The sequence below is a fragment of the Bacillus rossius genome, chromosome 1 (genome assembly GCF_032445375.1).
Source record: "Bacillus rossius redtenbacheri isolate Brsri chromosome 1, Brsri_v3, whole genome shotgun sequence".
In the NCBI taxonomy this organism is placed as follows: Eukaryota; Metazoa; Arthropoda; class Insecta; order Phasmatodea; family Bacillidae; genus Bacillus; species Bacillus rossius.
The window spans coordinates 264,759,363-264,775,507 of record NC_086330.1 but is presented as its reverse complement, the minus strand read 5'-3'; the positions used below and the strand labels follow the sequence as shown (position 1 = coordinate 264,775,507).

General features: G+C 33.9%; 1 protein-coding gene across 2 annotated transcripts in view; it reads right to left on the bottom strand.

Annotated features, from left to right (window-relative positions):
- The window catches only part of LOC134527555 (uncharacterized), a 76,687-nt gene that overhangs the window by 43,111 nt on the left and 17,431 nt on the right, over positions 1-16,145 (bottom strand). For both annotated transcript variants that reach the window (XM_063360343.1, XM_063360344.1), the window contains exons 2-4: positions 8,506-8,597; positions 7,585-7,757; positions 6,891-6,967 (exon numbers count right to left, since the gene is read on the bottom strand). In XM_063360343.1, coding sequence (XP_063216413.1) covers positions 6,891-6,967; positions 7,585-7,757 — 250 coding nt within the window. In that variant the 5' untranslated portion in view covers positions 8,506-8,597. The remainder of the gene's footprint in view (positions 1-6,890; positions 6,968-7,584; positions 7,758-8,505; positions 8,598-16,145) is intronic.

Below are 16,145 nucleotides of genomic sequence, written 5' to 3'. Positions count from 1 at the left end.
GATTAGACCGCAAGAAATTGAAAAAAACAACTCATGTGGAGATAAAAGGAACTAAACAAAACTTCCGTACCATGTACCTACACTATCCAAAGTCATTCATATTTTTATTTAACTTTCTATATATTGTCAAGAACGTTTATATGAAGTAAAATATTATGTAACCAGCCATTACTGCAAGCCGTGGGAATAAAAATGGTTAAAAAAAATGATAATTTTTTAGTTGATATACTATCAAAAATGAAATAATTTATTGCAAAATTCCTAAACATTATACAAAACCTTTGGCTGAAACAATTGTCGATACGACGAACTATTTACAGTTATAATAGAGGTTGAAAAAAGTTTTATAGTTCCTATCAAATATGTTGAAATTTAGTTTTAACTATCTTCATATTATCATAAACAATGACCCAGAGCAAAAAAATTTTTGTGACCACTTACTAGTCAAGGTATGAAAAGTAGTGTTAGAAGGTAACAAATGCGTAGGCGTAATATGAAATACGTTCTATGTTATTCAGTCCTGAATGAATTGAACAAAATCTTTTAAAATAGTTTTGGGCCATGGAATAAGACCGTGTTCATTCGATAAATTTTGAAGATTGTAGAACGTACAGGATGCTTAAAAAGTTTCATAAGTTTATAGAAGTTTTTTGAATATTCATGAAGCGATAGGTACTTCGAAATCTACCTAAACCTGTAGTCTGTGCCGAGAGGGGTGGATTTCGTTTACTCAACTTGTCATACTGGAAAAACTGTGTAGTGCAGTGCTTATGAAGAAAGTTGAATGACAAAAATTTATTTTGCAGCTGCCTTGAAGAAAATGTTTTTTGCTGGAAGGTATATTTTTATTTTGTTACTTGAAGATTTAATATTATTGAATAAATATTTTTTTTGATGATTTAGATTCGTTTCATTTGTTATCAAACTTTTTAAAAACTTATATACTTTTTATTTCATACCAAACATTCTTAAACTTAAAAAAAAATCCATTATCAAAACTCAAAATGTAACAGCCGTTAGTAAAAATGTGTGCCTTTTAATTTATTTGTATTTAAAATATCCCTACTACTGATTTTAGTCTGGAAAATTGCCTGTTTGCCTACGTATTTTTGACACCTTTGTGACTGAATAAAACTGCCCGCGCCCTTGGTGCAGAAATGCTGTTAATTTAGTAACCGATCAAAATTTAAAAACAATATATAGATAAAAATTAAGAAAAATTTCAAAAGTTAAACATTTTTTGTATTATTATGTAAATTAAGATGCTCATTCACAGCGTGACTGTACTGGTGGCACCATAGAGGTTTTCAAGAAGTTTTGCGGATAAACGGGAAAACATCACATTGTAATCAACCATCAATGTAAAGTAGTGTCCAGACATGTATTTCTAAGTCAGTAATTCAGACATTATTTTTTATGTATGCAGTCACATTTGTTGTGTGACATACACAATAACTTAGTGTTAACACGTTACGATCAACCACTAAAATAAGTATTTTGCTATATCGCTACACTAAACATATATGCAATTGGCACGCCGGCTACGGTAAACTAAAAGACGTAGAGTGATTCAGACACATGACGAGGCGGCAGCGCGGCTCTTATCTGGCCAGCAGTGTCGGCGTGGGGAGGAGGGTGGGTACTAGTGGGGTGGGGCAGTGAGGAGGAGGAGATAAGAGTAGTTTCGAATGTCGCCACTCAGCTCCGAGCAAGAACGACATGCTATGTACGCGGTTACGCGTTTACTCTCTAGCCAGACGGCGCCCTTAACATCTTTTTATTTTTATTTTGGTATACAACGAACTGTCATAATTGTTGAGGTTAAGTCAATTATGCGAAATAAGTACCCTTTTTTGATGTTTTAATGGGACTTCATAATAAAAAACATGAACAATAAGCAAAGTTTTAAACATGAAAGAAGTACTTAAAGTTTTTTTTCACCACTGTCTCACTTAACAGTAAAGGAAAAATCATGTGAACGATTAAAAACACAGCACATTCATCATTTAAAACTTTAATCAAAATATAATTTATATTCATTTTGTCACATGCACCAGAAGTGGTAAACAAAAAAAAGTCAACAATCATGGATTAAAACCCCACAAAACATGAACACTCAATTGCAGTGGCCATTAAAAAGTGTAAACGTCATAGTTTCAACAACATATAAATTGATAGTCACAATCGATCTAACACCTTGTGAGACAGTAGCAACTTACTTGCTGTATGTAACTATGACAAAACAAATGGTGCAACTCATAACTATATTTAAAAAAATGTAAATAGTGGTTTATTATTCTGGATTAAATGAAAAAAACTGTACTTGTAATTGTGTAAAACTAAAATACAATTTACCTGGCGCATTAAAACAAAAACTCATCAATAACTAAGGTTTAAATATGTACATACGAGCTCATTTAATCACCAATTTAAAAAGATTCACCTTTTTCTGTGAAATGGATTGCATTATATTTCGCTGTATTTTACAGTTTGCACAAATTTTCTGGATCAAGATGTAGAGCAGCAGGTTCTGGAGAAAAGGGGAAATATGAACTGAAATTAAAGGTTGGTTGGTTGGTTGAGTTAGGTTAGTTGCATTATTAAAAACATAATTTTTTATTTCATAATTTAAATAATTTAACAAACATTTTCCATATAATTACTGTAGCTGACTTAACCTAACCAAACTTTCACTTAAGTCTTAATTATCTAATTTTCCAGAAGTTGTTACATGTGAAAAAACATTTTTAGCGGAATTTTAACTATTATTCTCACTATTCGAATTCGATAGTAGTATTTGTGAATAATTTGGTAATTGTATTCAATTCCAACTGAAAAACTGATATTCGCACAGGCCCACTGATTAGCAGATGCCTAGCTGTAACAAGCTGGTGGGAAAAATGTATTTTTTTTTACAAACCACCATGGCAAGCAAGTTCAGTATGCAGAAAGCTATGTTTATTTGTTATGGTGTTATAGTTTTAATAATAATTTCATTCATTTAAAAATGTTTCAAAAAAATTTTTAAAAGCAAATATTAGAAATGATTCACTTTAGTACTGTTTAACTAAAAGTAAACAAAAAATGAGAATTTTGTCAAATAAATAAGTGATGCACAATACTTCAAAACGCTTCCTTTCAATCTTTATTTATTAACACAAAAAAAGCATTTCTTAACATATTTATAAAAAATTACATTTTAAGTATTTATTTATTTATTTATTTAGTACGGTCATTATCAGTGGTGGTATCGAGGTATCACAAATTGGCATCAAAAAAGGAGGTATCAGAAAAGTTATAGTTAAACAATACATTATTATTTTTAACTTAGGGTTAAAAATAAAATTCTCTACTATAATTAAAGTAAAATATTTAACTTATTCATATCTGTCAATTTAAAAGTAATATAAAATTATTCACCCAGTAAAAAGTATCTAAATCAATCTGGAATTGAATAACGTTTAAATTTTTAATTGTCCTCCCTGAGATTGTATTGTATTTTTTTATTCAAAAAACCATAAAACAATTAAAATTGTCAAGTAATATTTTACAGTCATAAAATATCAGTACAGTTGAAATCATAATTTTACGATAATTCTGCCAGTTTCAACAGTTATTTATAAAAAACCTTTGGTGTGTTTTGTATTAATAGTTGTAGAACTTAACCTCAATAACATAAAGCAGGTGTAGCTAACAAAGAATTAATCAACCTCATCACTCTATCGAAATTATATTCAAATGTTATATGCTGTAAGAGGTATCATCTGTTTTATGATAAAAACTCTTCACTCTTTAATTTATTTATTTAAAGTGAATACTACAAAAAGAATAAATACATAAATTAACACCACTTTCACTTTACTAGATGAATTTACCAACATTTCATTTCAAATAAAATAACTGCAATGTTAAAATTTTTTATAGGTAGTGGTACACCTATCCCTCACTTAGCACGATTAATTCGTTCCTAAAAATGCTTGTGTTATTCGAAATCACGTATTCTGAAGCATTAATATCCATAAATAGCAAGGCTAATTGATTTAATGTGTTCCTAAATTATATAGGAAAATATACTTTACATAATATAAATGCGTAGAATAACACTGAACTATAAATATGTCACACCATTAATCTTTATATGCCTCCCATCGTACTTTGTATGTCAAATACGTAGGGACAGGAACTTTTCGGTTAATAAAATTAGTGAAAAGTGGTGAGCACAAATGCCAAAAGCGGTGAGGAAAAATGCCAAAAGCGGTGAGGAAAAATGCCAAAAGCAGTGAGGGAAAAAAGCGGCAAAATGTATCTAAGCATACCTTTTTTAAGAAAAAGTAAAATGAACTCAATTATGAATGATCAAAATGTTTAAAACTAACATTTAGAAGTGAAAAACCCTTCAAACTCAAAAGATTTAAAGACAAGGAGATTAGCTACTCTTCCAGAATGTCAAAACCTTTGGGTTTAGAGGGAAGGTTTGTCAATAAAATATATTCTTAACTCAGGTGGTATGCTAGGCCAAAAAAGTTAGGTTTGTTTAGTTTTAGGTTTGGTTGGTTTAGGTAAGTCTTATTTTATATTGGTAAGTTTAGCTTAGGTTAGTTTTAAAATGCCCATTTCCAACTAGCTTATGTAGGGTTTGGTTTTGAGAGCTTCTAAATTTAAGCCACTCCATGATTAGAGATATTGATGTAGGCATAAATACAAACCTTCAACGTATTTCTTCATTCAGCTTAAAATAGTGGGGTCCTGAAATTTATGAAGTGGGATGTCCGCTTTGAGGAACAACCCAGTGTCTCCATAGCAAAACGATGCGCTTCAGTTTTCCTTTTTTTTTGCTTGCTGCGCACAAACACCAATAGTATGCTGCAGTGCTACAGTAGCAGTGGAAGAAATGCATGACTTTTTGTGCTTTTCACTGCTTATGTGCTAACAATTGAGTCTCTACGGTCCCAACTGACTCTGCAATTACAGTATTAACAAAATAAAACTGCCTTATCTGTCGAATAGAGACCATCAGAAGAAAATTCTTTGGCCCTATCTAGTGCGTTTATGTCATACTTCGGCATCACGAAGCAGCGAGAAAACTGTCAACACGATATTCGTTCAGTTACCACAACGAATAGCCACCGAACAATAATAAATGCACGCATGTGCAGTAACCTAACACAACCAAAGAAAAAAAAATTACATACATCCATCAATTTGTTTGTTGCAGTTTAAAATTGCCTGAAGTATTTTATGGTTAAGTAAATTATGAAGAAAAAACACACTTGTAATTTTTGTTGATATCAAAATTTACACGTTTCGAACGCTGTATAGTTTTTATCTACCGAACACGATTGATCGTATGATTGAACAACAATCGATTGTTCGTAAACGTTCGTGTTCTTTCTCGCATTCTCGTACTGCTACGTTCGTAACACGTTTATTGAGTAACGCGTTTTGTTTTGATAACTTCATGGCACGAGAAACAAATATTGTTGAAGCTTGTAATGTTAAAATGCAAAATATAAACGGTCCTGGATTACCGTCATCTGTGGTTGTTAACCTCGCCGTGATATTATTGCCACAGAATGTGGTTTTTGTGGTTATGGCTGGAGAAAATAAATTGTTTATCTAGTTTTTTCCTAGTAATATTGTCGGCACGGTGAAATGTAATTTTATGTAGTGTTTTATTGTTTTCTTTTTTATTGGTGCGCTGGTGTTACGAACGGAAGATGAATTATATCTAACTTACTGTATGTGTGTTTGTGGCAATTTAAGATTCAAATAATGAAATTTTGACCAAATTCGCGACGAAACAGTGGAAAATCGCAAAATTCACATTTTCGTAAAAAAAAAAAAAAAAAAGGGGGCAAATTCACGAAATAACGACGGTGATTTGCGACCGCGAAAAGTACCTGTCCCTACAAATACGACACCACGTCATGGGAGATACATGGTTATGTACTTTATAGTCAGTCAGCTGGTTGACTTGCCAGCCCTGGTGTGACCTTCCACTCACGTCGTGTACCTTTCCAAAATATCCTTTACTAACAGTGAAACTAATATCACTGTCCAGATAATTACATTTAATTTTTCAAAAATTAAAGTGCTTATTCATGTATCATCACCTGGTTCACACCAATCCTGTCAGGCTAATGATTATTTCTTTAATTACAACATTAATTTAACAACCTTTTCCATGTGAATCATCTGTTGATTACTGTTACGGTATCTAATGTCAAATATATTCCCGCTAGTATAACCAACAGCATTAGACATATAAACTTTTGATATGAGTGCTTATTTTGTACGATTGTGCACACAGTTGATTTGCTTAAAACTAAAGTGCGACCAACATAAGCGTGGCCTTCATGAGAATCTGCGTGTCTTAATACTTCTAGTTTTGTCTCAAATACTTGAACATGTGCATTATGAGTGATCAAGCACGTACAGTTACCGGCAAAAGAATGGGCAGACGTGGCTTTTGTTTGAGTGAATTCCCTGCCACTGGCTAGACTGAGTTCACAGCCCGGTTTGTGGCCAGGCGACAAAGGTACGGCATACAGGCGGACGTAAAAACATTTGGTCCTTTACATTCCATAGCCGCAATTTAACTTGCCATAGCTGATGTTTGTACAACTGACCTGCGCGCGCATCTCTTCCCCCCTTGTTTGGCTAACTGTATCCCATGGCACATCTGTTGTTTACAGTAGTTGAAACAGACTTCGTGGCATCGTGCCCAACTTTTTTTTTGCCTGCTGAGATTTCGTGTTAACTGAAATTTACAGACGTGCTATTCAAGACTGGGACAGTAAAATTAACATCGCACTAAATGAATCCGTACAATCTGAAGACGTGTTAAGTGAGGGATAGGTGTACTGTAATTACTTTGATCTGATACTCACCTAGTCCTTTTTGAATGAATTCATTTTTCCGCCTGCAGTTGTACAGGCAGACTTGGTCATAATTCCTTACATATTCACTGTTAAAAAAACAAACAAATTGTAATTAGCATACATTAAAAGTAAATTTTTTTAGGCATTAAAAACATACACATTGTTGTAGAAATCTGTTATTTAATAATTGCAATCTCTGTATTCTGCTATTCTTTCCACATTGCCGTTGGGATGCAGGCCACATGTGTCCATCATGCAACTGAACCTGTTGATCATACAACAGAGCATGTTTGGTCATGCAACCAATGACTGAGCATGTTGGTCATGCACCCGAACATGGTGTTGGTAACAAGGGCAGAACCAGAATGACGGTCAGGAGAGGGCCAAATCAAATTTTCTAATACACATTTAGAATTTAAATATTTAGTACATTTTATTTATGGGTCAAAAAGTCCTGTTATCTATAGCAGTGCAGTAAAATAATACTTAAGTAAGTTTGATCAACTATGATAATGAATTAGGAGAAAATTGATAATTATTCTGGGTTCGGGGGGGGAGGCATGCCGCTATGGCTGGATCCACCAGTGGTTGGTAATGCTACCGAGCATGCCGTAGCGTGCCCCTCTCACTCTCGAGCGGTCCCAGCCACCCGCACTGCTGCCAGCACATAAAAGCCAAGGAGAAAAACAGGAACAAGCCTCACTATTTCTCCTCTTGGAAGAACTGCACGACGGCGACTGGCACTTTCTTGAAGCTTGTCTTGGCGTCCTCCGGGAGCTCGTCATAGGCGCGCGCCTCGCCGGGCCACCAGCACGAGCCCAGCTTCACCCACACCACCTGCCCCGACTGGTAGCTGAACGGCGTCTGCTCGCACATCTGCAAGCACCAAGCTTCCACCATTACACAAGCACACAACCCAGCACAGAACTAAACCCGGATCCCCTCGGTGGAAGGCGAGTGAAGAGACGACTCAACCTCTGTGTCCCCTAGGGATGGGGTTGGCAGATTTTAGAGTGAGATGAGCTAAATATTAAGTAAACATATCCTCCAATTTTTTAGAGAGCTTCAACATGTATTTTCTCTGTATCTAAATGGAATTTTTAAGAATATAAAAAAAAGATAAAATCAACATATTTAATTCACAAACTCAACATAAAATCTTAAAAATAAAGGAAACTTAGGGAAAAAAATGTTAATGTATAATAGAGCTCTACTGATAAAACAATAAAACCTAAATTAGTTTAATTAATTCATTATCAAAATAAAAAGCTGCAAGTGCGCAAGTAGGGGACATGCTTTGTGATTGTGCCGTTTGATATAGTTCAGCATTTTTTTTGACGTGGCAGTGCAGTGAGTTGTAGAGCTGAAAAATCCTATGAGAGGCACTCTTTCTTATTGAGTTCTAGGTGAGAGAGGGCAAATTTAAAGGAGGGAAAGGTGGTGCGGGTAAAACATAAAAAGTAGTTCCGAGTGAAAATGAGAAGGGATGAGATTAAACGCCCAATTCCATGACTCATTGATAATCAGGAAACTACACTAACAAACAGGTAATATAATGATGTTATATGGAACCTATTAGTATAAATAGGCTACATAAAGATAAAATAAGTGTTCGTAATCTTACCTTCAAATTAGATATGCAGCTGGTTTTTCATTGCACAAGACTTCCAGACATTGCAGTGTATGAAAGTGGTAAAACAAGCTGCTGTCTTTGCCCTGAAAACAAAACAAAAAAAATTATTGATTGCATCAATTTTCTGGAAATGCAAATATTAACAGCACATTCTACTTAACACACCTTCATACAATGATAAATATTTTCACTACAAGTTAGATAACTTCTAGAAACTAGGAACAAAAATTAAGTCAGCATTGTACAAAGCGTGATTTAAATCTAATAATAATAGTAAATCTGACTGGCATAATTCAAACCCAAAAACTGTGCACCCACGGAGAGAAAAGTTACTATGATTTTTTTTTGTAACATGCCTATCAACAGTTAAGGCTAGTTGACTTTAGAGAAGGCACAACACAAATACAGATACAAATTAAAAAAAAAAAACATAAAACTAATGGGCATTGCAAAGTAGGGTAGGCATTACATACAGGCAGGCACTACCCACCTGCATGCAGGCACCACCCAAAAGACAGGCACAATATAAAAAAAGACATAAGATGTCACAATTAGTCAAAGACCAAATAACACATGGATACGGAAAAAAACCTAAGTAATGAGAATTTTGCAGTAATGAAAATAAGAACAACAATACCTACAAATTATTAATACAAATACAAGTAAATAAGATATAAGCTATTAATTTACCAAACTATTAAGTGCCGCCTGCAAACAAGCAGTTCTTCAGAGTTATTTACTATGTACAAATTTGATTAATTTATTAAAGTTGGTTATTAATCTAAATAAAAAATGTAATTTTTATTATTTAATGTACATAGTGGTGACTAAATGTCTACTAAACTGTGGTACTGTTATACCAGTATTGTCAAGAAGATATTTACAGTTTAGATTGGAATTATAACAGCTACTAACAAAAAGTGAACATAAGTACACTCTGCATTCTGATAACGAAACTAGGTTAGAATAAGGGTATTATTTATTACTTATAATTTCGAGTAATTTGTTATGAATATTTTCAACTTTGTCCCAGTCTGATTTACTTATGTAATTCCAAATCACAGAACCATATTCAAATTTTGATCTTACCAAGTGTAAGAATGTAATCAGTATTAATGGCATAAACAGTAAAGTATTTAATTAAAGCTAGGGATCTACAAGAACTGGAAACTAAAGAGTTGACTTGTTGATAGTAGTATAATTTGATATCTAATATGATGCCGACCTCTTTAATAACATGAGTAATTTATTTTTCAGTATTGCCTAACTTAAAATCATACTTTTAACCATATTATATTTTAGTTTTTTCTGTTGTTAAGTTCAACAAGATTTGTTTTACACCATTTATTAATTTCAGAAATATCTTCTTGGAATGGGAGACAATCATGTATAGAAGTAACCTTTCTAAAGATTTTCAAGTCACCTGCAAACAAAAGACCGGTAGAATAATGCTGAACCTGAATAATATCTTATATATCAAATTCTCGTGTCACAGTGTTAGTTATTATACTCCTCCGAAACGGCTAAACTGATTTTTATGAATTTTGAATGCATATTCAGTAGGTCTGAGAATCGGCTACTATCTATTTTTCATACCCCAAGTGATAAGGGTTGTCCACCCGCTAACATTTTTTTTATTTTTTGGACAAAATTTTTATTTTTTATAATGTGACATTAAAAAATACATACAACCCTAAATTTTCACCCTTCTATCACCAACCCCTAATTTTTAATAGAATTTTATATTTTTCAACCCTGGTCGATAGCTGATCAACTAACACTTGTTCAACCTTCCCCACCAGGGGTCTACCCGTGTCACTTCTCACCCCGTAAACAGCACAGAGTAGGGATGAGACCGAAGCCGGTCTCCTGTTTCTCTCACACAATAAGCCTTCTCTCACTCCCTCCACAGTTTTCGGCCATTATTATTGTTTATGCATCAAGCGTAGTAGTAATGATTACAATTATAATTTTACTATCTCAGTGTAACTCTCATATTAACTATATTCTCACGTAAATTTATTATTAATTTGCTGGACTATAATTATTTATTCATATTTTATTAATAATTAATCAAATTATTAATTTAAGTGCAGTTCGCACCATTAGTTAATTAAGTGATTTACATAACCTCAAAAGTACTCAACACGTGTCACTAGCTCCCGCCAACGGCTTTTGTGTTGTAAGTATAAATTATTCTTATACAGCTATATACTAATATTATAAAGCTGAAGAGTTTGTTTGTTTGTTTGTTTGAACACGCTAATCTCAAGAACCACTGGTCCGATTTGAAAAATTCTTTCAGTGTTGGATAGTACATTTATCGAGGAAGGCTAAAGGTTATATTATATTATCAATAACATTAGGGATCCTTACTAAAAGTCCAATTTAGAATCAAATGCGTTGGAGGGGGTTAGATACAACATGCAGTACACGTACGAAGTGTGTGTTGACAATGCCGCAGGCGCTGGAAGTTTATTTCCTATTGCCTATTAACATTGTTGCCACGCACTAGATGCCTTATCATTCTTAATTTTCCCATACAAGTAAAAAAACACCCGTGTTATATTAACAACGAAGCAATCAGTACCCTCATATAGAATACATATAGATAGTGTAAGGTATATATATATAGATATAAAGAGATAAATACAGATAGAGAGATACATAGATATATAGGACTATAGATGTAGATAGAGATAAATATATATTTAGAGACATGGATAGATTATTTGTATATGTGTAACTACTTCAAACATATTACAACACAAAACTGAATGAGGCATTGCAATGCATGCCGAGCATTAGCTAGATAATGGAATCTTTTCAATATTAGTAATCCCTTATTTTTCAGTTTTTTTTTCTATATTACAGGTGCACCATCCTTTATCCGAAATTCCAAAATCAGAACAGCTCAAAAATCCGAAATTTAGTTCGAAACTTCAACGTCCGCGCTATTGTTCGCAGTTGTGTGGCAAACTCAAGTCGCGATCGCGTGAATAGTGCGAGCGAGTGACTTGGCAGCACTGCGTCAGCAAGGCAGCATGCAATTTGGCAACGCCGAGGCACTGTGTTTACCGTTTGTCCGGCAAACTAGCGCCAATTACAGCTTGCTGCTTGGCTACGATAGTAGTAGTTTTATCGCGTTTAGTAGTTAACCGTGTTGTTACGCGAACGTGTTGCCATATTTGAAGACGGCAATGGCAAAAAGGCATTCCGATATGAAGATGGGTGGTAGTGAAAAAAAAGAAAACACTTAACATTATCAATAACTCAGAAGGTGGAATTATTGCGGAAACTTGATCGCGGCGTGCCTGTACGACAACTAACAGAAGAATACGGTGTTGGAACTACAACTGTGTACGATTTGAAGAAACAAAAAGACAAATTGTTTACGTTTTTTAGTGAAAGTGACGACAGAAAAGCAATGGAGTGTAGGAAAACAATGCATAGGGCACAAAATGAAGATGTTGACCGTGTGTTGATGGAATGGATTCGGCAACGGCGAAGTGAAGGCGTGCCATTGAATGGCCTAATGATAATGACGCAAGCGAAAAAATTTCACGAAGAACTAGAAATTCAAGGCGTGTGTCAGTACTCAGAAGGCTGGCTGCAAAAATTCAAGAAACATCACGGCATCAAATATTTGAAAATATGTGGCGAAAAAGCTTCAGCAGACCACGAGGCAGCCGAAAATTACATAGATGAATTTGCCAGGATTGTTGCAGATGGAAACCTCAGCCCTGAACAGATCTACAATGCTGATGAAACGGCTTTGTACTGGCGCTATGTACCCAGGAAAACACTGGCGCCGGCTGATGAGAATGCGCCGTCTGGATATAAAGATGCTAAGGATAGATTAACTATTCTTGCTTGTGCTAATGCAGCAGGTACACACAAGGTGAAGTTGGCAGTTATAGGAAAAAGCCAGCATCCTAGGTGCTTAAAAGGTGTGCATAATTTACCAGTGAATTACTACGCGAACAAAAAAGCGTGGGTCACTCGTGAGTTGTTCATCGACTGGTTTAACAATCATTTTGTCCCATCAGCACGAGCTCATTGTGGTGAAGTAGGATTGGATGATAACTGTCCTGTTGTGTTGTTCCTAGACAACTGCTCTGCACATCCACCGGCAGAACTTCTAGTTAAAAACAATGTTTCTTGTGTGTACCTACCGCCCAATGTGACGTCTTTATTACAGCCTTGTGATCAAGGAATTTTGCGCTCCATGAAATGCAAGTATAAAAACAACTTCATGACGTGCATGCTAGCTGCTGTAAATAGAGGAGAGGGAATTAAAGAATTCCTGAAGCATTTCAGTATCAAAGACGCGCTGTATGCTATCGCGAATGCGTGGAATCTAATCGAAAAATCAACATTAACAAATGCTTGGAATAGGCTTTGGCCTAAAACGGTTTTTGACTGCGAAGAAGACGATGACGATGACTTTGTTGGATTTTCAACCTGTACTGATGAGCGATTTATTGTGACAAGCCTCGTTTCCTATGCAAAAAACGTACCAGACAGTAGCATCAGTCAACTTGAGGCAGCAGACATTGAAGAAATGTTAAATGTTGACGAGGATGTACCTGTTGTGCATTCATTGAGCGACTCCGAAATTGCAGGAATGGTTTTAAACCCTGACAAGAATGCAGATGACAGTGACGACGACGTAGAAGAAAAATGTGAAAAGATCTCAACTGACGACATGGTTACACTGTGCGATAAGTTAATTGCAGGACTCGAGCAACGTTCATTTGTAAGTGCGCAAGAAGTAATGTCTGTGTATGCGATTAAAGAAAAATTGCTTAGTCAGAAGCCTAAACCAAAACAAGTCACACTTCAAGAGGCATTTAAAAATGCCATCATTCGTGCTGCTTCATCTCAGAAGGAAAATCCTGCTCCCGGCCGATCACGAGACGTACGAGTTGACGGCGACATCGGCGGCGATGACGACGCACCATAAACATTCTCCAGATGTTTTACAGTATCAGTATAAATTTTTAAAAACAAATTATTTTGGCGATTGTTTCAGGTATTTATTTATGCTGCAGTGTTTATTTATGTTATATACTTTGTTGTTTTTTGTACTATGTTGCTTGAAATCCTTAATACATCTGACATAACCTAACTTGGCTTTACTAGGCCTCCTGTATTAAAATTCCGAAATCCGAAAAATTCCGAAATTCGGAATGCTGCTGGTCCCGACCATTTCGGATAAAGGATTGTGCTCCTGTACTTTATAGAGTCTAGATTACATACAGACCACCTATTTTGAGATATATACAAGTAAATAACTATATACTGGCAAAACGTCTGTCGGGATCTGAAAGTGATATAAATTATTTTGCACACTTGACATTCAAATTAAGAAGACAATTACTAACTACATCTGATCCCTAAACAGTTCCCTTTCACCCTGTGTTCAGCCCGGGCAACGCTGGGTATTGCAGCTAGTTTATTATAAAATCAATAAATTTTTTTTATTTACATCGAAAATATATTGTTGGAAATGGTCAAAAATAAATTCAGTGAAAGTTAGATTTTTATTATAATTGGGTAATTTTTTTTTATTCATTTATAAGAGCTGTAACTTCCACAGAATTTTTTTTTCACCATTTCTAACAATATATTTTCGATATAATTAAGAAAAATAATATTTTTCCCTTTCGTAAAACAGTCTAATATTTACATGTATATGTATATGAATGTGTGTACAATCAAAGATTAAATATGTATATCGAAAATGTTGTTGGAAACGGTCAAAAATAAATTCGGTGAAAGTTAGATTTTTATTACAATTGGGCAATTTTTTTTTATTCATTTATAAGAGCTATAACTTCCACAGAATTTTTTTTTTTCCCACCATTTCTAACAATATATTTTCGATATAATTAAAAAAATTACATTTTTCCCTTTTGTAAAACAGTCTAATATTTACATGTATATGTATATCTATGTGTGTAGAATCAAAGATTAAATATACTATAATGTTTTTCATCATTAAGTAATTCAATTAGTTTTATTTATGTGTGTTTTGTACAGTGAACAATGCCAATAAAACGCAAAGGGGCTAATTTGAGCCGTAATACAAGTAGATATAGAAGCATGTGAAATAGAAAAGATCAAAGAACCGAAGAAGAAATCCAGCAACAAAATACTGATGCGCGTGTGAGCATGGCGCAATTGCGTCAAGAACAATCAGAAGATACTCGAGCTGAACGCAATGAAGTAAGAAGATTAGAACGACAATCACGCCGTTTCACAGTCAATAGACGCAGAAAAAATGACCAACAACGCCAACAGGGTATTTAATTAATTAATAATATATATAATTTTAAATAATAAATAATAAATTAAAATTAATTATAAAAATTAATTTTTGGTGTTTTGTTATTATTATATTGCCTCATCGTTCACAGCGCTCCATGCCTCTTTCACCACATCCTCATATAACACTTCCTTACACACTTACAATAAGTTAGTTTTTTTTTCTACACTAGAAATTCCCTTGAAATTATTTTTTATGGCAAAACGTTTGCCGGGTCAGCTAGTAATTAATAAATATACTGAAAAGCAAAGGTGATGTATACCTCCTTGCAGAACTCCCAATTTGGGGTACTGAAGAGAAAAGTAATTATTGTTTATGGATACAAAAAAACTTACTAATTTCTTAGATAACTGGTGAACCAATTTATGTATCACATATATCTACATTTGACTGCTTTTATAATAATATAGAGTGATTTACAATACCAAACACTTAAGCTAAATTGAAATAGCAAGCATCCAAATGACTGTTACATCATTAAAAAATGGATTAAGAAAAGTGAGTAGATTCATTGTAATGGTTATTCAAATTCTGAATCCAACCTGACTAGCAGATAACTTATTTTTAGGTGAAAAATTGTTAAAATATATATATTTTTTAATATATATATGCAAAACCATACAGTAATGATTTAGGTTTACAGTTTTTGATGTTTGATTTGCTGCCATTTTTGTAGATAGGAACAATTATTGCTACATTCCACTTTGTTGGGAAAACTTGGAAGTTAAATATATGTTGCAAAAGGGGCACGATTAATTGAGAGCAGCCTTCCAAAATCAAATTTGGTATTCCATGTTGTCCAGTTGAAATGAAGATTTTAGAAATTTAATGTCTCACGAGATGGAGGGAAAAGTGATTGGTTCTGAGCAGGTATTTTTAATTTGAGATTGGTGGAGGTTGTTTGAGTAGACAAACACTTGCAAAATATTGAGCAAAATAATTAGATTTTACACTAGGGTCACAGAAAGCAATTCCATTCACATTAATAGATAATTGTTGTTGATAACAATCTTTCATTAATTTTACATAGTGCCACAATTTTGTTACGGTATTTCTTAATGTTGTTGTTTACATTTTCAGTCCAGTTTATTTTATCTCATTTAATGAGGTTTATTAAACTACTTTATGGTAATGGGAACAACATGTATTTATTTTAAAAAGAGCTTATGTTTTTATTTATTTATTTATTTCAAACCTTGTATTAGTTTCTTGAAAAACCAATAAGGGTATTTGGAGACTCTTTTAGAATATTTTGGAATAAGAGCATTAATTTTATCACATAAGAAATTAGTTAATTTAT